This window comes from Mauremys mutica, chromosome 18 (genome assembly GCF_020497125.1).
Source record: "Mauremys mutica isolate MM-2020 ecotype Southern chromosome 18, ASM2049712v1, whole genome shotgun sequence".
Taxonomy (NCBI): Eukaryota; Metazoa; Chordata; order Testudines; family Geoemydidae; genus Mauremys; species Mauremys mutica.
In genome coordinates this window covers 24,509,892-24,537,357 of record NC_059089.1, presented here as the reverse complement: position 1 = coordinate 24,537,357, position 27,466 = coordinate 24,509,892, and the positions used below count along the sequence as shown (strand labels likewise).

Here is a 27,466-nt window from a genome sequence, read left to right as displayed (position 1 = left end):
GTGCCTCTGCCACTCCAAAGCCCCGCACATGCCCTCACCGCAGGGGGAAATGAGGGGCTCCCCCCAAGGCAGCCGGAAGCCAGGGGGCCCCGCGCTCCGCCCCGAGCCCTGGGGGCCCTGCTGAGCGGGGCCGGGGCGGGGCCTGGCGCAGGGGGCGGCCCTGGGGCGCTCAGGGCGGAGGGAAGCGCGGGGCTGGCGGCTGGGGTGCGGCCACTCGGCGGAGCTGAGCGGAGGGTAGCGGTTCGCGGCGGGCGCGGCTATGGCGGACAAGCAGGGAGCGAGAATCGACCGCAGCCGGCGGGTCCCGGACACCTTCAGCGGTAAGGCGCGCGCGGCGGGCAGGAGGCGGGAATCGCCCCTCAGGGCCCAGCCCGGTGCTGGCAGAGCCTCGCGCTCCGCGCCCCTTCCCTCAGGGCGCTGCCTGCCCCGCGGCCAGTCAGGAGCGGCCCGCGTGACCCCGGGCCCCGCTTCCAGGGCGGGTCTTGAGGTGAGCACGAGTCCCCCGGGACGGGGCTGCCCCCGGAGCCGCTCGCTGCGGGGCTGAACAAGGGCAAAGTTCGCTTCAGACTCTTGGCAGCTTCCCAGGCAGGACATCCCCCCGCCCCTCCTGATTTTGGGGTCTTTTGCTTATATAGGTTCCTATTACACCCCCTCCCCGCCCCGATTTTTCACATTTGCTGTCTGGTCACTCTATTCCATAGGATTGGTGGGGTGTGAAACAACCCTGACAGCAAGATTTTCAAAATAATCATAATGGAAGTTCAGAAAACTTTATTTTAACCAGATGTTAATTTGTACTTACACACATGCACGCTTGCATCACTAGGGACAGATCACTCTTCTTCAATTTCCACGTTTTTTTCTGTTTCTCAGTGGTGCTTTATACTAGCAGTTTGGGCTATAGTAGAAAGTTAGACTATCCAACATTCTTTGGTCTTTTGGGTGTCCTGTATTATCTGTTCTTACCACTGTAACATCTCATATGACCTCCCGGAGTTGGTTTTCAGAGGATGAACTCAATATAACAGATATTTTCCATGTCTATCATCCTACAATACTAATTTGACTACTGAAAACCAGTTTATTTTGTCATTAAATACATGATGTAATGGAAATTGAGACAGCCAGAATGCGACTAAATATGGGTTTGTTCTGCGCTGTAGCCAGTTTGGGGTGGAGGGAATTATTCATAAGATTGTTGTTGTTTTTTAAATATAAAAGTTTAGTTGAGCAGCTTGTGTTGTGTAAATATCAGCATGCCTGTTTGTATTGTTAGGCATGGGGCCAATGCCTAGTTCTGGTATCCACTAAAGGATCTATATCATTCTTTGTGTATCTTGGATATTAATAACTAAACCAGTCATTTTGAATAAGTGCCTGGAATAAGATTAAGTGAATTTCTCTCTTACCTTTTCACATTCCAAGTTATCAGTCATTCAGAAGTTATTGTATGCTTTATGTTCTCATGGAGGCTAAGATACTGGCTGTAAATTATTTTTGACATAGTAGATGAAGTATTTATACAGTAAATTGATATGACTTACTGATGTCTATAATTATTTTGATTCAGTACAATTTGTCATCATTAAATCCATTCATCGCTCCAGCCATTAATGCAGAATGGAGTATTAATTGCTTATAAGGAGATAGAGTTGCTTAATTGTAACCAAGGAAAAGTAGAGAAACTTGTGTAAAAGGTCTGTTGCTGGCTCTAAGGGTACAAATTTGTCATTGTCCTTTTGATTGACAGGATCCTACCCAACTGGCTAGGAGAGGATCAGTAGTGGTAATAGTTCACTAGAGACCAAAATAACAAACTTGCACAAGGGAACAAAGAACAAACCCAATAGTTATCAGTGGCCCAATAGGATGGAAGCATTCTAGAGGGGCAGATACTCAGTCCTGATCCCATTAACTTTTTAAAAAATTGGTAGTAGTGAAATTTGTTGAACTGACGTACCTGGAGAGTTAAGTCATCTGTCTTAAGTACAGGTACAGCATGGGCAGTATAAATACAAGTTTCTGCCTCAACACTGGCTTATAGAGAGACTTTCTTTTAGGCATGAGTGGATAGTTCAGTCCTCACTTTTCTATTCTGCCTTGCTGCTAAGGGGTAAATTGGTGCCAATGGTGGTGGCTTTTGCAATATGGACAACTCTCCATTCTTAGCTGGACTGAGACTGCCAATCTTGCTATATTGTCTATTGGTCAGAGTATCTCTGTTCCTGAGGGGATCCTTAGATCTCTGAATGCATACTTGACTTCTTAATCTCTATCCCATAATTCTATATACAAAACCCAGTTGTGATGTTACAAACAGAGGGTGACTGATTTTTAAATAGGGACTAAGCAACAGAAGACCAACTGTTAATGAAACAGACCTTGTTTTCTTGTAAATGTCTCTTGTAATAAACAATGGAAGGAACTAAAATACAAAACAAATGGTATTGTTTGTAAATAATATGTATTTTGAAAAGTTACAGGAGACATCAACAGGAAGCTAAGAATGCTAAACAAGCGATATGGTATTGAAGTGGTTCTCAACCAGGGGTATGCAGAGGTCTTCCGGGGGTACATCAACTCATCTAGATATTTGCCTAGTTTTACAATAGGCTACATAAAAAGCATTATCAAAGTCAGTACAAACTAAAATTTCATACAGACAAAATGAGAAAGTAAGCAATTTGTCAGTAACAGTGTGCTGTGACACTTTTTTGTATTTTTATGTCTTATTTTGTAAGCTAGTAGTTTTTAAGTGAGGTGAAACTTGAGGTACTCAAGACATATCACACTCCTGAAAGGGGTACACTAGTCTGGAAAGCTTGAGAACCACTGGGGTATGATATGGCCCAGAAGCTATTTAATGGGCTTGCAAGATCTGCCTTTCAAAGAATTGTCGAGCAAGTTTTTTTTCTCTTCACATGCTGAAACAGAAGAATTAGAATTTGTATTACAACAATAGGTGAAGTTTCACCTGTGCTAAGCTGCTAGCACACATGAGACTCAGATATTTCTGCCCGTGAAAATCTGCTCAGAGCAGAGTTAGATAGCACTGTGGTAAACAGCTTGCTGTTGCTGGCAGTTGCTGTAATACAGGTACTGACTTTTGTAAACCTTGACCTCTCTAGGGAGTTATGGCTCTGAAAAATGATGCAATTCTGTAAGTGGTAGCAGTGGTGGAAGCTGTAGTGTAGATGGGACTCAAGCATTTTTACCAGCATGTAACACTACTGTTTTTGAGTCTCTAACTGTGGACGAATTATGTGATGGATTTTCTCTTTGTTCATTATGATTATTAAAGTCAGTTTTTCAGCAGTTGCCTAAAGTATTCCTGTATATTAAAGCTTAAATATATATCCTGAGCAATAAATGTTAGTGATCATGCAGTGTGCGTGTATGACTTTTTCTTCTCCTGAGATGGAGTGGGACAATATTTGTCCCTGTCAGGTTTGACTATGTAGCGATATGGAAATGTTCATTCCTACTAATATTTCATATGAAATGCTGTTGAAATTTGTGTATGATTGTGAGATATATGATTAGTCTCTAGAGCACTCCTTTCCAGATGAATCCTGTAATAAATGCTAGGAATTCCCAAATGAGCTAATTTCTGTAGAGTTCATTGGGTGTAAAAGTTCATGCCCTGCTTGGCTTATCTCTGTTTTGAATGGCATCTTGAGCTCATCATGACAACTTCTCTTGTGATCTCATGAGTATCCTATCACTGAAATACGCTATTAAATATTGATACAGCAATAAAGTACTGACATAAACTACCTTTCTGCTCTCACAGTAAAAGTGTGTTTGTTCATGTGATTTCCATTAGCATTGCAGAGCTGTATTCTACTGAGTTTTATTTGGGGTTTGACTTTGGATAAGTGAATTGAAACATTCTGTTTTTAAATGCCTTTTTAAAAAGTAGGCTGAACTCTCAAATACGTTAAACAACTTCCATCGAGAAAAGCTTTTCATTTACCTCTTTATTGATAGCTCTGAGAAGCAGCAGTGGGACGGGAAGTCTGACTGTAAGGAAAGTTTCCTGGGATTTGGGAAGAGTAAAAGCTTATTTAGCCACTGAAAAATCTGATTCTATACAACAACAAATTGCTCCTTTGTAGGTTTAAGCCAAAACCTTTTATGATCCTTTTCAAAATCTGAATACTCACAAACAAAGACTAAATACACTGGGTCAAGACACAGTTGAATAACCCAGTGATTGCCCAAGAACTACAGGAAATTGTTTGCTGATTTGGCAAACTGTATTTCCTTCCTGAATATACAGGCATTTTGTGTCCACTATACACAATTTCTTTGTGGAGAAGGAAGAGGAAGATACAGATGTTACATTTTGAAGGCTCTTAGAAACCAGAAGGGTCAAATTTAAGAAGGACAGATGACAGCACTTTAGCTGCTGACAGGGCTAGTGCAACCATTTAGGCGACTGGCACTAGGATTTGGAGGGCGGCATTTTCTTCAGCAGCGACCGGATCTTCGGCCACCCCGCTCGCTGCTGGTGGAGGGAGCTGGGGCAGGGGAGCGCGGGGAGGGCCGCCTGCAGCAAGTAAGCGGGCGGGGGGACAGCAGGCAGGGGAACTCCCTGCCCCAGCTCACGCCTGCCCCACCTCCTCCCCGAGGACTCTGTGGCTGCTTCACTTCTCCCGCCTCCCAGGCTTGTGGCGCCTAAGCTGATTGGCGCTGCAAGCCTGGGAGGCGGGAGAAGTGAAGCAATGACGGCGTGCTAGGGGAGGAGACGGGGCCGGGTTGCGCTGGGGCAGGGGGGTGCCTCAGGGCAGGGTGGGGGAGAGCTGCCATGGGGGGTCACCTCAGGGAGGGGGCTCGGGGATGGGGGAGGGCGCAAGCTGGAAGTTTCATCTAGGGCGCGAAACATCCTTGCACCGGGCCTGGCTGCTGATATATATCATATCTACATCCAGTTCTGCATCTCCAGTAAGCTGACAAAAATGGCTATTAACATATAGATATATATTATAGTCATTCTTTGGTGAACTACTTCTCAATATATAAGGAAAGTGATAATATAGTAAATAGAGTAACAAAACTGCATAAGCTGATTTCTCCACCTTCCCTATCTTAATAGAACAGATAATCAAATTCACCAGCTTTACAAATTAATTGAAAATTAAGGTATTCAGCATAATTTGACATACTGAGCAAGGACTATGTAATCCATTCAATAAGTTATTATTGTAGATAACATACACTTGTGGCAGTGATTATGTGTGGGTATGAGGACCACAAACCTGTAAAATCTGCTTCTAGCTGTGTGTGTTTTCTGTCAGATTTTGGAGTCTATGGCAGCTTGTGGAAAGGCAAAATCCTCCATATATCCATATGATAGTAGTCCCCTTTGGTATTCTCCCCCTCCTCCCCCACGCAAGAGCGGCGGTCCCCTTGGCATTCCTCTCACAGGAGTTCCAAATGTGTAGGGAGAGCAGAATATTGAAGTTCAATACAGTGACACTTGTACAGGAACTCATCCTTATTAGGCAACTACTTGGTATAAGATGTGGCCCAGAATACACTGAATAAATTCTTTTCCACCTCCTGTTTAAGCAGCCAGTTTTTGTCAGTTCCTTGATTGGTTGCATAAACCAGATTTCATTGAACTATTTTGTGGAAACAAAGATAAACTTGCTCTGAATTTGCAGAATTCAGTCTCTCTCCGCTCACCTGTTTCTATTTAGGAGAGACTCCCTCTTATTTACTAGATACAGTAAATCCATTACTGTACAAATACATTTATCTGACCCTTCATTAACCAGCTCTCTGCACTAACCGGACAACCAGGACTTCAGGGCCAGAAGCGGGTGATCTCTCCTGTAGCCGCTAGATGGCACTGCAGCAATTTATTTTCCAATTCTCCGGTTTATCCAGATTTTTGATTATCTGATCTAGGTCCGGTCCCAATTAGGTTGGATAAATGGGGTTCTGTTGTACTGAGGTTTAAAGTATAGATTTCCATATTTTGTATGATAAAACTAAATCCTTTATTTTAGGTTAGGTTGCTATGTGCTGAGGCCACTGCCAATCATGTTGACCAATACTGTTTCCTTCTACCCCCCCCCCCGTCTGTATTCATCTGTTGTCTCTTATTTTATGCTTAGATTGTAAGCTTCTTGGGACAGAGACTCTTTTTGTTCTGTATTTGTACAGCACCTAACACAATGGGGTCCTGGTCCATGACTAAGACTCCTGGGCCCTACCTTAATACAATTAATAATAATTGATGAGCTTTTGTATGGTGCTCACTGCTGTAGTATCAGGTGATCTCATGGACCCACAGGTTAATCCTCACAATATGCTTCTGGGATGGGAGAAGTGTCATTTTACAGATATGAAAGTGAGGCACCTTCAGTCACACCAGGAGGCTGTGGTAGGACAAGGAACAGAACCCAGTTCTCAGAATCTCAGTTCAGATCTAGCTCATTCTGTTAATCTATCTTTAGCTGATTCTCTTGTTCCAGTGGAAGTGGAACTCCATTCTACAGTTACCTGTGCTGAAACGAAAACATGTCTTTATTCATCTGTTGCTGCTTTCTTCCCAGAACCTAGTATGCTGCACGCCTTTTTTCTTAGCAGTTCTATTGTCAATTATTTGGAGGGCATTTTGTGAAAAGAATGATTTTGTTCTTTGTCACACTCTGCCAAGCACTACGGTACTGTAGTTAGAATCTGATAAAAGTGGGTGGGAGGTAGACTGAGTCCAGGGGTGAATGCTGTGTGTATAAAGCTGTGCGAAATCTTTTTTTAAATATACTTGATCTGAGGACATGTAGTGTCTGTCCAAGCAAAAGGCACAGGGCTAAGACGGGGTACCAAACATATTACAATATCCTCTTTCTTTTTTTTTCTCCCAAGTGACTTTAGTGCCACCAAATCATATTGAAATCACTGTCCCGGAGACCCAGTCTGAGCCTGACCACCTACACTGCAATGAAACAGCCCCTGAGCCTGAGACTTGTGAACCTGAGTTAGCCGGCACGGGCCAGCTGTGCGTTTTTAATTGCATTGTGAACACACCCTGAATGACCAGGTTCTGACAGCTGGTTGCTTAATAGTTTTGTGCACAATTGTTTATCATTTCCTTGATTACCAAATTGCAGCAATAGTTTCCTTGTCCTCTGTATGCCCCCATTACCCACAGATAACCTTATTACTCAGAGCTACTAAGCAACAGGTCATGGGGTCTTTCCTTCAAGAAGCCCCGAGTTGGTATTGGGAGCACATTCTTGAGCTTGAGCTAACTTGTCTTTGATGTTTCTTTTCATTCTTGGCTAAGGACAGGAGGCTGATTAGTTCCTCCTACCTTTCTGAGTAATACTGGATTGTGACGTCCATCCCCCTTCAAGACAAGTTACATTGTCTTAGCTGAAAGGCCAAAGAATACCTCAGAGCTGATCTGTTGACTGAAGGAGGAAACTAAGCCTCAGGGATTCTTTTACTGACTTCTTGTGTGAGGTTGGTCAGATTAGTTTAGGCCTAAATTTTCACATTTTGGAGTCTCAATTTGAGACCCTTGGAGCATGATTTTTTGGAGGCACTGAATAGTTGCAGCTCTTACTGATTTCAGTTGGGGTAGTGGGTGGTCAGCCCCTCTAAAAAGTGGGCCCTAGTTGTCTAAAGTTAAGTGCCCAAAATCAGTGGACACACTTGAAAATATAGACTTTAACCTCTCTAAGAGTGTCCCCATCTATGAACGGGAACCATACTGACCTGCAGGACTTGATAGAGCAGGGCGCAGGGAACATGCAGGCTAATCCTTTGTGAAGCAGTTGAGTTACTTTTCTGTAGGAACTATATATAGAGCAGGGGTGGCCAACCTGAGCCTGAGAAGGAGCTAGAATTTACCAATGTACGTTGCCAAAGAGTCACAGTAATACATCAGCAGCCTCTCCATCAGCTCCCTCCCAGTGCCTCCCACCCACCGGCAGCCATCAGCGCCTCCCCCTCCCTCTCCGCACCTCCCGATCAGCTGTTTTGTGAGGGGCAGGAGGCTATTGGGGAGGAGGGAGAGGAGTGAGGTCATGGCAGTCTCAGGGGAGGGGTGGAGTGGGGGCAGGGCCTGTGGCAGAGGCAGAGGTTGAGCAGTCAGCACCCCCCGGCACATTGGAAAGTTGGCGCCTGTAGCTCCAGCCCCGGAGTTGGTGCCTGTACAAGGAGCCGCATATTAACTTCTGAAGAGCCGCATGTGGCTCCGGAGCCTTAGGTTAGCCACCCCTTTTATAGGAAATTGTAATTTTATTGAGTACAGAAAATAATCAGTTGTGTGTTTCCTGAGGGGAAAGACACAGAAGTCTTCAAATAAAACCCAGCTGAAGCTGATAGATTCTCTGACCACTATTCTTAGAACTCCAACATCTGGGTAGCACAGTCTATTGCTTAATAAATCCCAGGTCCTGTGAAATGGATTGAAAAGCAGAGTTTGCATAGAATGGCAATTATGTAGGGATAAAAAAAACTTTTTTGTTTACAGATGAGCATGTACCATCTTGATGTTTGTGGAATATAGCAAAACCCAGAAGCATGGTCCAAAGGAAAGTCTTATAGTTTAGATGTTAAAGTATTGTGTTCTGTGTATCTTAGCAGACACATCTTAGCATTGTGATTTTTTTAAAATATATATATTTCATTATTTATTTTTGTATACATGTTCTTGTACTACACGTCAGAACTTTTGTTTTTAAGGATTTTAAAGGGCTAAGGAGCGAGGGTGATGGTGGGGATGAATTTCAGTGGCACGATGATGGTTTTAATCCCCTAGTATCAATGCAGCCTTTGCCCGTGATCAGTTTCACCCTGGGAACTCTACAGTTGACAACAGAGACTTTTGGCTGCTAGTTGAGACTCTTAGCCGGAATGATAAGGGATTTCCTCTTCAGTGAGTGTCCATTTTCACTGTCTGCACCTGACAGCTCAGCATCACCCTGATGGCAGTTGGCAGGCTCTTCTCAAACTCTGAACCATTCAGAACTACTGGCTCTTGTTTTTCCTTGCTCCAGGAAACCTTTTTTGTGGAGTCTGGGTGAGAGAGAGAGCAGCCATTTCACAGCAGAGGACTAGCACGTATTCCTCGAATATGAGGACCTTTCAGCAGGAAAGTGCTGAGCAGGAACATGTCCTTTGCTGAGGGGCCAAGCTAGCTCCTAAGCATTGTATCTCATCCTACTTTCTAGATTTTTTTTTTTGATAGGACAGCTCTGAGAATGGGCATCTTCTCCCGTCTTCAGGTGATTTGTGGGCGGCGGGGGGGCAACTGCAGCACTTTGCACCTTCTGTGATAGGTTACTCAGGATTCAGTGGTGTAAATCACTAGAATCATTTGCAGCAGCAACTGGTGTTTTTACCCCTTTCTTGGGGAAACATAGCAATGTGTTCTTCTTGCTTCTAAATCAGCCTGACAGACAGGTTTCTACTATTACTTCACAATCTTTCCTGGCAGAGAGAGAGGAAACTGATTTGGGTAAAATATTGCAGTGTCTTAAATTTATATCTTCATATCTTTAAGGTATGTGGATTAAACATACTTCAATTCTGTGATTTCATTCACTTGCCCAAATTCTGCTCTCTGAGGTTTACATCACTGGAAGCAAAAACAGAATTAAGTCCATAATGTGGCCAACGTGCTCTAATTCTAATGAGGATTGGCTTTGTCCTAAGGGATGTTTCTCATGATGACTTATAGCATGGAATGTGTAGTTGTATCTTTTAAATTTTAATAATTTAATAGAACAAAGATGGTTCTGCTCTAACTATTAAAATAGCTACATTTCTCTTCCAGAAGAGACCAATGCTGGCCTTGGTGTGTGTGGATGGCTGCTAGTGATCGTCTCATTCTTCTTCGTCGTTATTACCTTTCCAATCTCAATCTGGCTGTGCATAAAGGTAAAGATGTTCACGTGAAAGCTTGATCTAGAGTTTAAAAAGGTGCAGGATGTTTCCTAATAGTTTAACAACATTGTCCAATTCACTGTTTTGTCTCAAAACCCAGCTGGTTCTAATCCCTCTTACTTTGACAATAACACATGGTTAAGGACAATCCTTAACATCTCAGTGTATTCAAGCCCAGCACACAAGAATTGCCATGTTTCTATAATATCAGTCAGAAGGCTAATTTCAGTGGCATCTCAATTACTACTCTGTAGGAAAGAAGAGGAAAGGGAAAACGCTGCGAGGTTGCGGGAGAAGAGGGGAATCCCAAATTTTCATCCCTGTCTAAACTGCATTGGAGGGTCAAAATAATAGCAAGAACAAGTATTAATTTTGAGGAGCCACTCCTTACATTTATAATGGAATGACAGGCACTTACAAGGTTGTGTTGTCACTCAATTCCCTGAGCTTGGGGTTTCTGGACCCTGGGGAAATGCTTATACTTTGGCTTAATCTCAATTTTTTGAATGCATTTCAATTGGGGCAGAGGAAATTATAAACCTTTTATTAAAAAGAAAAAAACACAACACAACCTGAAAAATTAGAAATGGAAAGGCCATTAGACCCTATCTAATCCATCTGCCCACCTCAGTGCAGTAGTGCTCCTGATAGTGTATTTCCAATGTTTTGTCCCCCTCCAGGTGATAGAGCTGCCACCTCTATCCTTGGAAAATTACTCCACTTCCCAGAAGATTTAATCTTTTAGAATATTTTTCTGACAGATAACCCTCTTTAGTATTTGTTGCTTAGAACAACTGGGGTGAGGACATGAAAAGTGTGCATGTTACATTCTGCAAGACCTGAGACTGTTCAGAGTTATCCTTAATATATTTGGAAGCCAAGATATTATATCTAAATTCTTGATGGAGACTTTTGTATTAAACATCTGATTTCTCATTACAGATCATAAAGGAATATGAGCGAGCCATCATCTTTAGACTTGGACGCATTGGAAGGGGTGGAGCAAAAGGACCAGGTCAGTCCTGTGTAGGATCTAGCATAAGGCATGTCATTCAGTTATATGATGGTCTGCAAGATGAAACCACATTGTAAAGGCACTTCATTAGCTTGGTACTTTTTTTAAATGACTCACCAAAATGAATGAATGGATTTCTTTGAAATTTAACCCAAAAAAAAAAGGCATCGGATGGCCTATCTTAGCTTAAAGTAAATGTTAATTGCCTAGAAAATAAAATATTTCAGTATTTATATTATATGTCAAGCTCCCTCAATATAAATTGGAGTTAAATGGTGGCAATTTTCTGAGCAAAACTGAAGACATTTTTATTTCCCTCTCTAATTTATTGGAGGAACTGTATGATGTTGCACATGTCTTTCAAACTCATTTTAGTAAAACTCCTCTTATCAAGTAGTCCTAATTATATTTAGTGGAGATAATGTCTTCAACTTGCATTGGTTACATTGAATAGCTCTTTGTTTATACAGAGATTCCCTGTCCCCCAAGCTATTTGGATATATAGGATTTTACTCTTTACACCGGTTGTGATTTCATTTGGAACATGCTCTACCTTTAGGGTGCTCAGGGTCTGAGGGCTAACGTGCCTAATAAATACATACAATTATAAATTGTTGTAATTTTGTAGGGAGTGATAAAATAGGAGTCCTTGTAGTTTAACCTCAAATGAATTACATTAAAGGCACTGGATTCATAGCCCTTGAGAATGAAGGCTTCTGCTTATCCAGTGAGTAGTATGTTACAGGCAGTGACTGCCTAGCTTCCCTAACTCCTCCCCACAAAGTGAGTCTCATCCAGCCCTCCTTGGGCTATGTATATTTGTGGGGGCGAATAGGGAACAATGTATGAAACAAGCAATCTAATCAAATTAAGGTATTTTTTGGAAAATTAATATGTGGGGTAAAGTTTTAAAAAATGCCTACATGCCTTAAGAGCCTAGATGCTTCTGAAAATGGGACTTAGGTTCCTAAGTCACTTAGGCACTTCTGAAAACTTTATCTGTGTACTTTAGAAGTGGGGCCAAGACCTTAAAGGATTACAACATTGATTTCAGCTGTCAAGCCTAATGCTAGGAATGAGCAGCAGAGGCACTAATTTCCTGTCATATCATCCCACGATCTTGGTGCTTCTGGAATGTTTCCCCATGTCTGGACATGGGAAGTAAATAATGACATCCCCTCCCCAGTGCCACAGAATGTTAATAAAGCCTGCCTCCAAGAACTAGTTCCTACAAGTAGCCAACTGAGACCAGATTTTCAAAAGAGCTCAACTCCCTAAACAAGAATCAGATTTTCAAAAGAGCTGAATGCACTGTCACACGTTGTTGGTATCTCTTGAAAATCCTAAGTGAGAGTGCTAAGCTCTTGAAAATCTGGCCCCTGATAATGTCTGAACCCAATTTAAGATCCACTAACTGCAGTGCAAAATCCTGGTAGTAAAAAAAATCAAAAGCTGCCAAGATCCTGACAAGTACAGCAGCACTATCTAGAAACGTTGAATTAGGATGAGGAGATCACAAATGGCTGCTAAAATAAATGTGTGTAAATGGTCCACTGTCTCATTATGTGGGGTGGATTTTTGTGTACAGGTCTATTCTTCATCCTGCCCTGCACAGACAGCTTCATCAAGGTGGATATGAGGACAATCTCATTTGATATACCTCCCCAGGAGGTAAGTTTTCCCTTTTTTCTAAGTGTCTTCTTTACTTATTATCAAATGTAAACAGAGTTCAACACTCTGTACCCCTTTCTTCTCTTTAAGGTTCTCTGAACCCCCTTCTACTTCCTGATTTGCCAGGAGATGTTTTCCAAGGAATTCTCTCCAGCTATTGCCCTATTAAAATCTGTTGGTATTGAACAAATCAGTTTTGTAAAACATGCCAGTGGAACTATGTGTGTTTAGATTCTGAGCAGTATGATGTTACTGCTCCAACAAGTTTGCAACTAATGTATCCTGAGGTGTAAGGGCAGCAAGTGTAGCTGGCCAAGCAGGCCACATGCCCCCTTGTCCGTGAGCCTTCTCAAAAGCCGCAATCCCTTAGACATGGACTTTACTTTTCCCAGCCCAGCACAGTGTAGTATGTTTTTATTATCATCTTAAAAGGAACTAACATTTTAAGCAGCCTCATGACTTTATTTTGTATGTCATTTTCCCTTGCCAGAGATCATCTCTCCCGAAGTCACACTTCGTTGTATCTATCCTTGAATATAAACTTGTGACACGTCCTCTGCCTGCCCCTCTTCCTGGGGCCCACTGGTTGCCCCAATAAAGCTCAGAGAGGCTTCTAGTTATGCAGCACCCATGGCTTTATTTACACAACCTTCTCCCACCGCCAGTATGGTGCTATGTACAGAGCTTGCAGGCCTGATAATCTCCTCTCCTAAACAGAGTCTGCTTTCAGCCTGGAGACTGACCTTCCCCTGGCCAATCCCTGTTCTGGCTGCCAGCCAGCCTTTATTGGCCTTGAATCTGCAGGTTCAGCCAATTCTAAAGGCCAGGCACCAGGCTTCTCCCCAGCCCCAATCTCTTTCCCCTGATTGGGACTGGCTGAGCAGGGGCTAATTAGGTGCCTTTGCACCAGCACCCTGCTACAAAACTCCTTGGAGAAAGACAGTGTCTTTGTTCTCTCAATTAAGTGCCAAGCGTGTCTCTTGCACTGCTTACAAATATTAAATAATAATACAAACATAATAGGTCATTAGAACTTGGCTTGGAAAGTCTCTGCAGCGTACCGTTCCCACTGCAATCCAGATATGACATCTTAGTCCAATTAAAATGCAGTGGATGCTCGGAAAATCCATGTTTTATTCTGTTATCAACAGCCATAAGAAAAGCAATAAATAAAACTGGTGCCAGGCCAGATGAAATCCATTAGGCCTTCTCCCTGGGAAAACTAATTTCTTAAGTAGCCAGCTGATGTGAGTGGTTCCTCACAAGCTTTTCTAGAGTAGTTTTGAAGTGTTTTTCCCCATTCCTCCAGTTTACCAGGAGAGCCAAATTCAGTGCTTTAACAATTAAAAAAAAAAAAAAAAAAAGTCATAACCTTGCTGCTGCTTGGGAAGTGCTGCTTTTAAGCAGTACCATTCCAGCTATTCTTTTCATTTCTATGGAAGCATCTGAATGTAGAGCTCTGTGTTCCTTGGCAAACCACAGTATTTTCCTCTCTCCTTTGAACCCATTAAGAAGTGATATAAACATTTGGTTGTGAAGAAGAGAAAAGGGCTTCTCCCCCAGAGTCTGGTTAAGTTATCCTATGAGTGTTTGCAGTTTACATTGTATTTATGCACATAGAATAGTAGAGCAATTTAAAACCTCCTTATCCAGCCAAAGTCAAAACTGTTTTATGCTCAGAGAGGAAAGAGCACAGTTAAGTATTGTGTTGAGTCTTCCTATTCCTAAGTATGTACTTTTGTAACACGTGCTTTAAAGAGGAGAATGGAAAAAAATCAAAGTCCTTTCTCTGTGTTAAGTAGGTGATGAGGGTGTTATAAACTCACATAAATTGGTTGCCTCTTGCTATACTTGGAGTGCTGGATTATGCAACATGTAATTAAGCTATTTGTCTCCATAATGTCCTACAGCAATAAGATTGCAAAAAGGATTATTCAGAAGAAAAGCATCTGCATTTGCATGTATTGGGGAAAATACTTGCAAGGCTTATCAGTGCCTTGGGCATTAACTGGCAGAAACCTCTCTCTATTGTATAACTTCATATGGCAAGATATCTTATTGGGGGGTTTACACTTCTCTGTAAAGAAGCTGGCATTGGCCACTGCTGAGACAGGATCACAGGCTAGATTCGTTTATATGGCCATTTCTGTTTTGTCAGATAGAATACAATGCCATTAGTCAGTGCTTGTTTTACCCACACCTACATGGCAATTCTTGTTTGAGGCATTTCTTTTAAAGAGCAGAGTGAAAATACCACTTCCTTTTTTCCTATCTGGTTACTAAGTAGGTCACTGACTTTGTTCTTGTTTTATATATTGACACTCATAGTCAGGTGCACCTTATCTGATGAGTGTGGTCTCATAAGTAATGTACCATGGATGTGAGAATCACAAGCACTCTGTATCTGCTATGAGATGGCACCCATGTTATAAGTGATCTCCCCACCTATACAAATATCAAACAAGTCATCTGTCATTATACATTATTTTGATAGTCTGCTTTTTTGCTCTTAACCAGAGAGCAATCCTTAACCATGTGCAAATGGAATGGTCCAAACTCCTACCTTTGTATTTAAATAAAAACCTTGGAGTAGTCTCAGCCCTATTGCTTTCTGAATGTTCCCGGAGCCTCCCCTGCCAGAAGGACCTAGGGATTTGGGCACTCAATGATGTACACTGTCTCACACTACTATTCAGTCCAGGGTGCTAATATGAGCTTTTGCCCACTCTCTGATATATGGCATCTGTCCTTTTATCTTGCCACTTTGCTTATGACAGATTAGTCTGTTCTGCTGCTGGGAAATATTCTGGAACTAGCAAAGCTTCCTATCTGCAGGACAGGTATATTTTGTGTCAATCCCTCGTTTTACTGAGGGTTGGGGTTGGGTTTTTTTTGTTTGTTTGTTTACCTATATGGGGATTTTTAACACCTCATGACCTTGAGGTCAATAACACCTTATTGCAAACCTAGCAAAAAGTTACTTTTCAGTGACAAGCAGCTTGACCTCAAATTCCTCCTAGTCTAAAGGAGTTTAAGTCTGAGATGGTTCATTCACATGTATGCATATATGTAAATATACATACATACATACACATGTGTGCCCCTACACATTGCATTCTTTTGAAATAGAAACAACCTACAGTTTTAGGCCTACCCCCTCCTGGCGGACTCAGGATTATTCCACACATGGTATTACCAGCATATAATTGTGAGGGATAAAGATATACATTTAGGTACAGAACTGTACCTCTTAAATACTTTACTAAATTACCTTTAACCCTGGAGAAAATGTTGTGACTCTTGTTGCAATTTTGAAAGAAAAAGCAGCTTTATTATTTTTATGGATTTTATTACAAATTAATAAAAGGCAACCTTAAAATCAAAACTACTATATTTTTACTGAACTAGTTAAGGATTAAACAGCACAAGTATCAAATCAAAATTACAATTAAAATGGAATCAACTATTGACCAGCTCATTGAATGAACACAGTCAAGACATAACTCATGAAGTTAATGTAACACATGATCAGTTTTATACGTACACTCCCTGGAAACCTAAGGAGGTGCCCTGTTACAAGGTGACTTCTACAGCTGACTCATTCCCTGACCAGTTTATTTCTGCTATGATGCGTAGTGATTAACAACCCATAAGTTCGCTTTGGGAGCAGAGTAGTTTGCACAGACACGTTTGTATTGTCCATGTTAACACAAAGTGATTTAAAGTAGGACTTAAAATTTGGATATGCATGTGCTATTTCTTACACACACACACACACACTCTCTCTCTCTCTCTCTTGCTCATTCACATCTTAGAAAGTGTCAAAGGAAAAATCATAATTAGGGGTGATAGGCTTCCCTGTCAAACCACAAAAAGAAAAAGTTAAAATAAAAAACAAAGAGAATGACTCTTCAGTTCACTGGTCTTCAGAACATCAGAGGCAGGACTGCAGTTCAGAGAACCAGAGGATGTCATCTCTGCTCGATAGTTTATACCTTGTCTGGGGAGTTGCAGATTGTCAAGTACCTCTGGGTTTCTACACGTTCTGGATGTGAACAGTGATGTGATAGCTTCTTGTTTCTTATTTCACTCATACTTAGACTCATCCGTATTTCATTCTCTTAGTATTCCTTAAAATATTCTGGGCTTTTTGCTGGCAAAGAATTGGCGTGTTAAACAATTGGTGGCCTGATTGGATGAAAGTCATCTCAGAGCAAAAGACCTGTCAGATTCTATTAATATAAATCCTACTTAAGCTTAAAAGAAGAAAAAGTTTACAGAACCTAAAGAAAATAGAAACGTGTAGACTAGGCCCCACTCAAATAGCCCCGTTTCTCGCTCATAGTAGTATAATTACAGTTTCTTCTGTTGTCTTTTTCGTTCTTCGTTGTTGTTCTGCTTAATTATTAGACTCCTTACCTCCCTATAGATCCTTACCAAGGACTCTGTGACAGTTAACGTGGATGGAGTGGTTTATTACAAAGTCCAGAATGCCACCCTTGCTGTTGCAAATATCACAAATGCTGACTCGGCCACCCGGCTCCTGGCACAAACCACCCTGAGGAATGTTTTGGGGACCAAGAACCTCTCTCAGATCCTGTCTGATCGAGAAGAAATTGCACACAGCATGCAGGTATGAGCAGTGTTGGGTGCATTGCTTCTCTAGTCAGAAAAGCTAAACTATAGGGCTATAAGCACCTTGCAGAGTCAGGCTTGTACACCAGTACAGAAAAGAGCCGAGCATATCTAGGTGAACCTTGGATTTGGGGTTTTGTATAAAGCTTCCATGAGAGCTATTGTGACAGCATGCAAATAAGGCAATAATGGGCTAGTGAGCCAATGAGTTCTAGTTTTTTAGCTTTAAAAATTGTAGGTGGCACTAGAGTGGAGTAAAGAAAAATAATCCCAAAGAGGCAAAACTACTGCCTGACTCTAATAAAAAGGTCCTACCCTGAGCTGTGAAGACAGCTGCAAAGGGATGCTAGAATTGTGTTCATGGACCCTTGAGAAGACCCTCCCCAGCTTGATGCAGACAGAATCTTGGGACAGAGGAGGACCACTGTTGCCGGAAGGGTGGGTTGCACCAGTATTTCAGGCCTATGTTATAGTTCGAAGAGATGACCACCAGCTTGTGCACCCTTCTCAAAATGTTTGATATTACATGGTTCAACAATGACACAACCATCAGCTAAGTGCATTGAGATTCTCAGGTGCAAGGAGATGTCCAAATATTAATATTATGTATTGACTCAATTCATATGTTCTGTATCTTTGTTTAAACACTAAGTAATTTTTTTTACCCGTGATTTTTGTAATGTAGCCAAGTAAATTAATCTAGCATCTTTGTCTTGCCTCTTTAACAGGTCACACTCGATGAGGCAACAGATGAATGGGGAATTAAGGTGGAACGCGTGGAGATTAAGGATGTAAAGTTGCCAGTCCAGCTACAGAGAGCAATGGCTGCTGAAGCAGAAGCTGCCCGGGAGGCAAGAGCCAAGGTAATACAGTAGCTTCAACATACTTTGCGTTTTCATCAATAACGTCACGTAAAGCTCTCTCTGAGGATGGAGATCTTCAGCCAGAATAGCATGGGGTATGCAGGGCAAGAATCTGGTAGAGCTGTCTTTGGAAGCCAGCACTCATCCTGGGTCACACCATCTGTCTCACTTTTGTGAACCCTGAAATCCCAACCTCCCCCCCTCCCCCCCCCAAGAGCAAGTTCTGAAAAACTTAAATAGAATGGAGTCTTGGGAAATCATGTGACCTAGCGGCTGAAGTGTGAGACTGTCATGACTTCTGCAGTGTTTCCAGCTCCTCTATTAACTTGCTGTGGCTTTAGGCAAGCCCCTTATACTCTGTCTCCATTTCTCCATTTGCGGGAAAAAAGTATAATGCCTTAGGGAGCTCATGAGGCAAAATGTTTGTAAAGTACTCTGCAGCCCTCTTCATCCATTTGGTTGTGTTACTCCCTTTTGCTTGTAGTGTAGGGTGGGAAAATCTGATGTAAAGCATTTAAGATCCCCTGAGACTTCTGGTTTTGCTATGTAGACTCAGCCCCGTTGCTAAGCTCTGGGAAGCTTTTCAGGACCTTGGGCTGTGGAACTTGCTCCCTCTGGTGGTTTCCTGATCCTCTGGGGAACCCAGGAAGCATTTTGTGTGTTTTGTATTTACTGAGTTAGCTTGAGTGTGAAGCTGCAGGTTGTGTTTAAGAATTCCAGTCTGAGATGGAGGTTCAGTTTCTCTCTCACTAGTAGGAACATGTCAATAGTCTGCTCAGAGCCTCGTCTGATCAGAAAAACAAATCTTCGTTGTGAAACCCGAAGATCACCATTCAGCAATGGGAGGTTTCACCATAGTCCATTTGATGCTATGGAACTTACATTTGACTTAAGGGTATCCTTTTATTTCCCTTTTGACTCTTGGCATCCAACTTCTTATTTATTATCACTAGGGCTACGTGTCTGTCACGGAGATCGCGGAGGTCACAGATTCTGTGACTTCCTGCGACCCCTGTGACTCCTGCAGCAGCCAGTGTGGCTGACCTCAGGGCTGCCCAAGCAGATTGCCCTGGGGCCAGGTGCTCAGGCAGCCCTGGGGACAGCCACACTGGCCGCTGCTGGGGCAGCTCTGCAGCCAGCCGCTTGGGCGGTCCTGTAGCCAGCCGCACTGGCTGCTGCGCTGGCAGCCTCGGGCAGCTGGCCCCGGGGACCGCCCGAGCAGTGGCCGATGCAGCTGGCCCCAGGGACTCAGCAGTCCCGGGGCGATCGGAGCAGCCACTGACCCCCCAGGGCTCCCTCCTCCTGGTGGGGACCAGAGCGGCGGCAGCAGCACCCGCCCCCCCGGGGACTCCTCTCCCACTAGCGGGGGCCAGAGCAGCAGCGGGCCTCCTGGGTTTCCTCCCCAGCTTCCCCCCCCCACAGCGGACCCCCTCCAAGATTCAATCATTAGTATTTTTAGTATAAATAATGGACAAGTCAGGGGCTATGTTTTTTTGGTTTTTAGCCTGTGACCTGTCTGTGACTTTTTTACTAAAAATACTCAGATTAAAACACAGCCTTAATTATCATTTACAGACAGAGGAGAGACTCACCCCTAGGGAAATAGTTAATGAGACCTCTTGAGCCACTTGTATATTCCTGTTTTAAAATTGTTCAGACTCTCTTATATTTCTGTGGGGAAATAAAAACGAGAGCAAATCTGTATTTCATTGGAGCCAGGTGCTAGGAGTTATGGAAGGTGAGCTTGGGAGGGCAGCGAGAAAGAGGCCTTGGTTCTAGGCAATAACTTGTATGTTCCAAATGGTAATTCCTAGCCCTGTTCTGGGGTGGCTAAACAGTATGAAATCTGCAAATAATTTAACTTAGTCTGATGGTTAAAAGGGTGGAGACCCATTGCAAGAGTAATCAGAGTGGACTATATTATATAGAAAGAAGTATCCTCCACATACCTACCTTGCCCCACTCAGGAACCAGTACACTATAATTCACCATGCCACCACCCTCATCCTATCCAGTCTGGCTTCTGTGGCTTTAAAGGGATCTGGTATTGATTCTCAGTCTCAGATCTGGACCCCCAGTGGGATTACTAGCCGGCGAGGTCTATAATCATGAGTTCTGATGTTGTTGGTTTAGCTGTTTAGTATGTTGCAGTCACCTTTAAATGTGAGGACAACCACTTTATATCTACCTCTCAGCTTGTTTCATAGCTTGATATTCAAAGTGAATCTTAGGCCACTGAAATATGAAGATGAGCTTATTATTACTCTCTAGCCCATCCCATCCCTCCCAGGGTGTAGCAGTAAAGTCAGTGAATATTGTGCTTTGATTTAGCTTACAGCAGAAGCCATGTTTAATGTATAACTTTGTTGCAGAGCAGTGGAGTCAGGTTTAATTGGCTGCTCTGCTCAGGTATCTGCACTACAATTTCCACTAATACCCACAAGAAGTGCCTACAGGGTGCAGCAGCAGCGTGTGTTATAGTCCCTTCTGCTGGCTCTTGAAGGGGGTTGTTTGGCAGGGTCTTGGCAGCTGTTTCATAAGTACTAAATTCACGGCCATGAAAAATATGTCACAGACTGTGAAGTCTGGTCTCCCCTCATGAAATTTGGTCTTTTGTGTGCTTTTACCCTATACTATACAGAGTTCACAGCGGAGACCAGTGTTCCTCAAATTGGAGGTCCTGACCCAAAAGGGAGTTACAAGGTTATTTTAGGAGGGGTCATGGTATTGTCACCTTTACTTCTGCACTGCCTTCAGATCTGGGTGGTCAGAGAGCGGCAGCTGCTGACCAAGTGCCCAGCTCTGAGGGCAGTGCCCCGCCAGCAGCAGCACGGAAGTAAGGGTGGCAATACCATGCCATGTCATCCTTACTTCTGTGCTGCTGCCTTCAGAGCTGGGCGGATGGAGAGTGGCGGCTGCTGACTGAGGGCCCAGCTCTGCAGGCAGCAGCGCAGAAGTAAGGGTAGCAATGCCAGACCATGCCATCCTTACTCCTGCACTGAGCTGGCAGTGACTCTGCCTTCAGAGCTGGGGTCTCAGCCAGCAGCCACCACACTCCAGCTGCCCAGCTCTGAAGGCAGCACTGCCACTAGCAGCAGCGCAGAAGTAAGGGTAGTAGTACTGCAAACCCCCCCCCCCACACACACACACAACTCCTTTTGGGGTCAGGACCCTTACAACGCTGACATTTCAGATTTAAATAGCTGAAATCCTGAAATTTATGGTTTTTAAAATCCTATGACCCTGAAATTGACCAAAATGGATCGTGAATTTGATAGGGCCCTATTCATAAGGTACAAATCTCTTAAATTGTAAACCAAATCTGCACAAAGGGTGCCCAAAACTGTTGTTTGAAGCTTTCTCATTTGAGCACTGTCTTGTCTTACAATGGAAGAGACTGAAATAGTCAAACTAGTCTCCATTTTAGCACCATGCTAGACCTGCTGCTTCATGCATTTCTCTTCCTCAGGTAATTGCGGCTGAGGGTGAAATGAACGCCTCCAGGGCCCTGAAAGAAGCCTCTATAGTTATTTCAGAGTCCCCTGCTGCCCTTCAGCTTCGCTACCTGCAGACTCTGACCACCATCGCTGCGGAGAAGAACTCCACCATTGTCTTCCCCCTGCCCATAGACCTGCTGCAGGGCATCCTGGGTGCAAAACGCTAAACTTGTTGGGATGTAGTGGGAAAGGGATCTTCCCCAGCAGGTCTGGTCTGTGAAACCAAATTAGCTGCTAAAGCTTAAAGCAATGTTAGCAGAGGGGATCTTTAAAGGGGCCTTTTTTGTGTGATATTTGTGTACGTGAGTGTGACTGATCAAAATCTTCTGCAATGTATATAAACAAACTCTGCTCTTAATTTAAATATAGATGCTTGTTTTAATGTTCCCGTGGGTCACAAGCTTTTGTAATCTACACACACATCCCATTTGCAAATGGGATGACCACTTTGTGCGAAGAGCTCACTTCTGGAAGGGCTGTGAGATGATCACACACCAGAGAAGTGATTACCTCACATCAGCCACACACACTCTCTGTGGTGATGTTCCCTTTAGAGAAAAGGGTCCCTGGCGCTGGGTGTGGAGGGAATGTAAGATGGAATCTCTTGGTAGCCACACAGACTGTTCCTTCAGTTCTGCCCAATTGCTAAAGTAAAACAATGTGTATACTCGATCTCTCTGAAAACCAGGTCAGTGGCGTCTTAAAATGCAATTTTCCCTCTTGCAAGATGCAGCAGTTTGCCAGCACTGCTGAAATTAAATTTTCCACCCCTGCCTTGCTGTAACAGTGGAAATGGTATGCGCACACTGTAGTTATGGATACAATGTTTGTATACGCTATCCAGTTGTCATGGTTTGTGTGTCTGTCTGTATTGATTAATGCCTTTCTTAAAGCATTTAAAATGTCTCTGGATCTGCCTTTATTTGTGCATCCACTTTTAAAAGGAGTGTTCTTTTAAAAAAAATATTCTGTTTTGTTTGTAAATAAGTAGCCTTTTTTGTCTTGATTTTAAATATGCTTGTAAACAATTTGAAGTGCCGTATGTTAGTCCCAAGACTTGCATCTCTTGCAAATAAGGTAATTTTAAAGTCTTGTACTTCCTTTTTAATAAAAGATCTATACACAGCTTTTCTGTCTGTTAGAGGAAATTGGTGACTATTTTTACTTGTTTTCTGCGTAAAAGCAACTTTTGACATTCAACACTTACAGTTGTGATTGCATACTATGTGAAGATTTCATAACCTTTTACATTTTGTCTTGTTAATCTTAGTGCAGTGTATGTGTGGTACAAATTAAACATTTCTATGTTCCAGTTTTAAAGGATGATGCAAGAAAAGAGAATTAGCTGTTTGCTCCACTATTTCAAAATTCAGTCAACTCCCCTCTTTTTCTGATCTCAATTGGATTACTTATTTGTAGTTTGGATTCCCTCTGACTCCCTTTCTAGTGTAATACTAGAAGTTTCATTGCTTTGTTGTTTCCAGTTGATATTGCTCTGAGCAATGCTACTGGTTTTACAAATCTCTGTCTCATCTGACTGGAAGCAAATGATCACAACAGAGAGAGCAAACAGGAAATAAAAATTCTCACGGTGATTTGCATATATAGCTAAACCAGAAGCATGTGGCTTCTTCAGTTCTGCTAATCCTCGCCTTCACATGCCTATCTTGGAAATGCACTGCTATATCTTGCACCTGTTTAGCGGATGTAATTAGAGATTGCGGTGAGATGTTGAACCAGATTCTGCACTGGAACAACTCCACTGAACTGGGCCCCTCGTCTGTAAACATGGGTAGTTGGCGTGGAGGACAAAGACAAACATAAAGACAATGATGGATTCCAGAAGTGCCCTTGTTATCACACTGCCCTTAATAAAATATGTATTTTCTTGTTTAATCACTTCTCAGGTGTGATTCATTTTGTGTTTACATCACTTCTATTTAGTAATGGAATGAAAAGCCAAAAAGCACCTTTTGTTCTTGACCAGCATTTTCTGGATGAATTCTTACTGCTCGACAAACTGATGATGTGCATTAAGAACCGTTCCTGCAGCACTCTGTTCTACGTTGTCTGTGACTACTGGTCTGTCTTGTTCTTATACCTACATGCTATGAGTCAGGATTTCCGGTACAACAAAATGTAGTACGCGATCCTTTTAATGAGGGCTTATTAGCTGTAATACGGGCGATGTAAGAGGTGCTTATGGTGGAAGAGTCCAGTTTTGGTACCCTGTAATTAAGCAGTATGCAACAGCTCCTTTCACTTGTAATGCACAACATAAGAGACTTGAACCACACCGCGGATGTTAACTTTTCGGGAATACAGATGTGAGCCTTTAATTCTTTCTACTGCCATTTTCGACTGCCACCCATAGGGGTACTGTTGACAAGAGCTGGACAACTCAGCCCTCCTCTTGAACAAAAAAAAAATTCCACATTCCTCTCTGATTTATCCACTCACTTTCCCAAGGACTTGGACTGTTTGTATGTTCCGATATGCTAGTCAATCAAAGTCTAATTTGAATGCTCAGTGCACTGGAGTGCCTGGCATTTGTTCTGGAGCTCCTTGTTTAGCAGTTGAGCTCTACTTGCCCTGGCTAGTTGGTAGGGGATGCTGTTAGCTCTGGAGTCAATGAGAGAAATCACTGTGGGTGCTGGGAAAAGGATTTTAGGGATTTGTGAAAAGACCCAGAGAGCGGCTGCACGATTACACAGACAGTAACTTGGTGCCTAATTCTAAGCAGCACCTTCTTCTAACGCAGCACTGCTCAACGTTCTGTACTAAGGCTGTGTATGAACTTTTGCTTGCACCTTCCCCCTTAGCTCACTCCATTGTTTCATACAAAGGAAAAGCTCTTGCTCGTTTCCTGAACTTCTCTGTACTCCTGCAAGGAGTGTGAGCCAGGGCAAAGGTGCTTTCTCTCTCCATATAAACCACTTCTTGTACGAGTTGATACCTGGAGGTGATACCCTCGTAATTTGCTGCTAACAATCAATTTGCTTCACTTGTAAGGAAACACACAACTTTTCTGTGTTTTACAGTGAGCTGAAGCCCAGATCATTCTTTTCATAGGGAGGAAACACGGGACCAATAAAACTGAATATAGTTCTACTGAGTAGCAGTTACTAGGCTGTTTTAAAAACTAGAGGCCAATTGTGGTGTATCTGCCTTCAAAACTAAATCCTTATGGGGACTTTATGTTGTTCTCATGTAAAAATGACAGTAGATTTTCTTTGAGAATTGAGAGGGAATGTCCAGCCTGATGCAATTACAGCCTGAGTGACACTATCATCCCCAGCATGAGAGCATATGCAGACATGCTGGCCTACCCGCCACTTAATATTGCTAGGACACTTTGCATTTACAGACTCAAGAACAGCTGTGTGAAGGGGAGCCATGAAAATGCAGCACCATTCCTTTCTCTCTAGCTGAATGGTCTTTGCTACTTTTTTATTTGCACTTTACATCCAGAGATGCTGTCCTGGCCTTGATTTTATCAGCAGCTGCTTTATCCTCTACTTTTTCTTCCACCAGAGATCTTGCTACAGGTTTCCCCAAAGGCACATTCTTTATGGAATCATTATGCTGCTTTTTTTTTTTTTTTAAAGCAGCCTTTTCTGTAATACCAGAGTGCTGCTGTAGGGTGAAACCTGCAGAGCGTCTCCCTTGTGGCAGAAACATCAACATGCTTTTGCAGGGGAGTAATGCTAACAGCCGTTGATGATAAACAGCCCACCTCAGATAATTCAGTCTCACTCAGTTAGTAATAAGGCCAGAGTGGTTATTCCATTCAGCAGAGGAAAAGCATGCTGTGTTTTATGGCAATGAAACCAGCTCTCCTGGGAGTACCACCGAGTAGCAACCCACTGGATCCATAGGTGTAGTTGCATAGTATTGCCCTGTCTGCACAGTGCAAGCCTCAGCCCTGGGATTCAGCATTTAATTCAATACATGAAGCTGCTTTAGCATTTAGTGCTGGGGTTCCAAGCCTGCTAATGGCAACAGATTAATAAAATGACCCATTTCCTGCAAGGGTCTAGCATTAGTTCATTAAAACATCTAAAGCAAGTGGACCAAACCTCAGTTGCTTCTATGATCTACTGTAAACAAGAGGCAGCTCCTAGTTTATTGCTGCATTCCATAATATATTCCTACCAGTTCAGTCCTTTTCCACACACTTAGAAGCACTGGAATTAAAAAAAAAAAAAAACTTTAAAAAGATCATAATTTGCTTCCCAATCACTGGCTAGTTTTGTGCAATAAAAAAACATTAGTAACAGATCTGCACGGACAGGGATCTCACAGATGGCAGCTAATGCATTTGTGAAAGTGGCACAAGGAAGACAGTTTGGGGTTTTTTAAGTCTCTATTTCAAGATAGTCCAAAGTTTAGACCAACACTGCTATACAATTTCTGTCTAACCCAGTTTTCTTCCAAGTAGCTGAAACAAAACAAACGGGAACGTTTTTAGTGTTCGCACATTCCATGTAAGCTTTATTGTATTAAACACCACGTTCAAAGCAGCGGGTAGAGTGATAGGACTCATCATGAATTTCTTTAATTATTGCACAGCTAGTTGGCTATTAAAAACAGTTGCCACATTAATGTGTCTCCTGCAGGAGGAAGTAGCTCTGTAGGCATTGAAGGCACCAAACTTGCTCTATTTAAAAAAGGATCCTCTTTGATTAGGCAGCCAGCTCTGCCATGGCCCTCTCCAGAGGATCAACAGTCCAGTAATCATCATCCCAGCCCAGGAACCAGCCAGAGAAGGTGGGAGGTTCGAATCCTTGCTTGATGATAGTGATAGGAGTTCTCTTATCTCGGTTGGCAGGATCAGTCTCAATGTACCTTTTAGCTGCAAATACACAAGTAAGAAGAGCCCATAAAATCACTACATCTCCATATGGAGCAATCAGAGAAAGAGGCTCTGGAAAAGCTAAATGCAAAACAGAGGCATAATGTCAGGCTGGCTCTAGTTTCTAAAATGTTTTTTTTAAATAGGTGATGCTGCTAGGACTACTGGCAGCCTGTCCCAGGAGCTGCTTTCAGCCACAAGCCAAGCAACTGGCAGGGTTCAATCAGAGATATAAACTGCTCCTTTCACATGTGATTTACATGACTGCACCCCTAATGAATATTACTATTTAAACAGAAAAGCGCTATCCTATCCTGTCAGACACCAAGTGATCACTTAACTCCCATTAGGGATTTAACCTTCCGTTAAGAAGTTGTTTACCCACTGTACTACTCAGCTGTGCATTTAGGTGTACGGCTTAAAGGGCAGGCAGCTGAGACAGAAAATGATGGGTTCTCTCACAGGCATAAGTCAAATCATTCATTTATCCTAAGCGTTATTTTTTCACTGCTGGAAGCTGAGTGCAGTATGTATGACAACGAGTAGCTCCTGAGGCAGAGCTACAGGGATCCTTCCAGACTCCTACAGACATAAGTGACTCCTTGTAAATGTACTAGTCTGTCAATTTTATGCTGTCATGAAGACTTGTGTTTTTCAAAATGTTCAACCCTCTACTCCAAGTGATCAAACTGGAGGTGAAGATCAACAGAGGAGAGTTATTTAGGAGAGGGGCATGTGATTGTTACCCGATGTCACGGCCTCAGTCTTTTCCTCTTCATGAGCCTCATTTCCAATCCAGACAAAGACCTACAGATTAAAAATCAAACAAACAGCATCAGCCTCTATCTGACGTGAAACAGATGTCTGCAAAATGTCTCAGGGAGCATGATACAGAACTAGACTAAATCCATGCTCCTCTGACTGAATTACTCATCCCGGTAAACAAAGCGAATACTACTGCTGGCGAAGATGAAGAGAGAGCTTTTGGCCAGTCTCCAACGTAGGAACAATTACATGCGAA

General features: G+C 42.8%; 2 protein-coding genes across 4 annotated transcripts in view; one reads left to right on the top strand and one right to left on the bottom strand.

Annotated features, from left to right (window-relative positions):
• The first annotated feature begins 164 nt into the window (after positions 1-164).
• On the top strand, positions 165-23,486 carry STOM (stomatin). Its single transcript, XM_044992388.1, has 7 exons — positions 165-320; positions 9,800-9,903; positions 10,852-10,924; positions 12,513-12,595; positions 17,025-17,228; positions 17,959-18,093; positions 21,563-23,486. The coding sequence occupies exons 1-7, from the start codon at positions 260-262 to the stop codon at positions 21,755-21,757; spliced, it is 855 nt and encodes a 284-aa protein (XP_044848323.1). The 5' UTR covers positions 165-259; the 3' UTR covers positions 21,758-23,486.
• Positions 23,487-26,054: 2,568 nt separating this feature from the next.
• The window catches only part of GSN (gelsolin), a 44,820-nt gene continuing 43,408 nt past the window's right edge, over positions 26,055-27,466 (bottom strand). For all 3 annotated transcript variants that reach the window (XM_044992579.1, XM_044992581.1, XM_044992580.1), the window contains exons 16-17: positions 27,192-27,252; positions 26,055-26,445 (exon numbers count right to left, since the gene is read on the bottom strand). In XM_044992579.1, the coding sequence (XP_044848514.1) occupies positions 26,276-26,445; positions 27,192-27,252 (231 nt within the window). In that variant the 3' untranslated portion in view covers positions 26,055-26,275. The remainder of the gene's footprint in view (positions 26,446-27,191; positions 27,253-27,466) is intronic.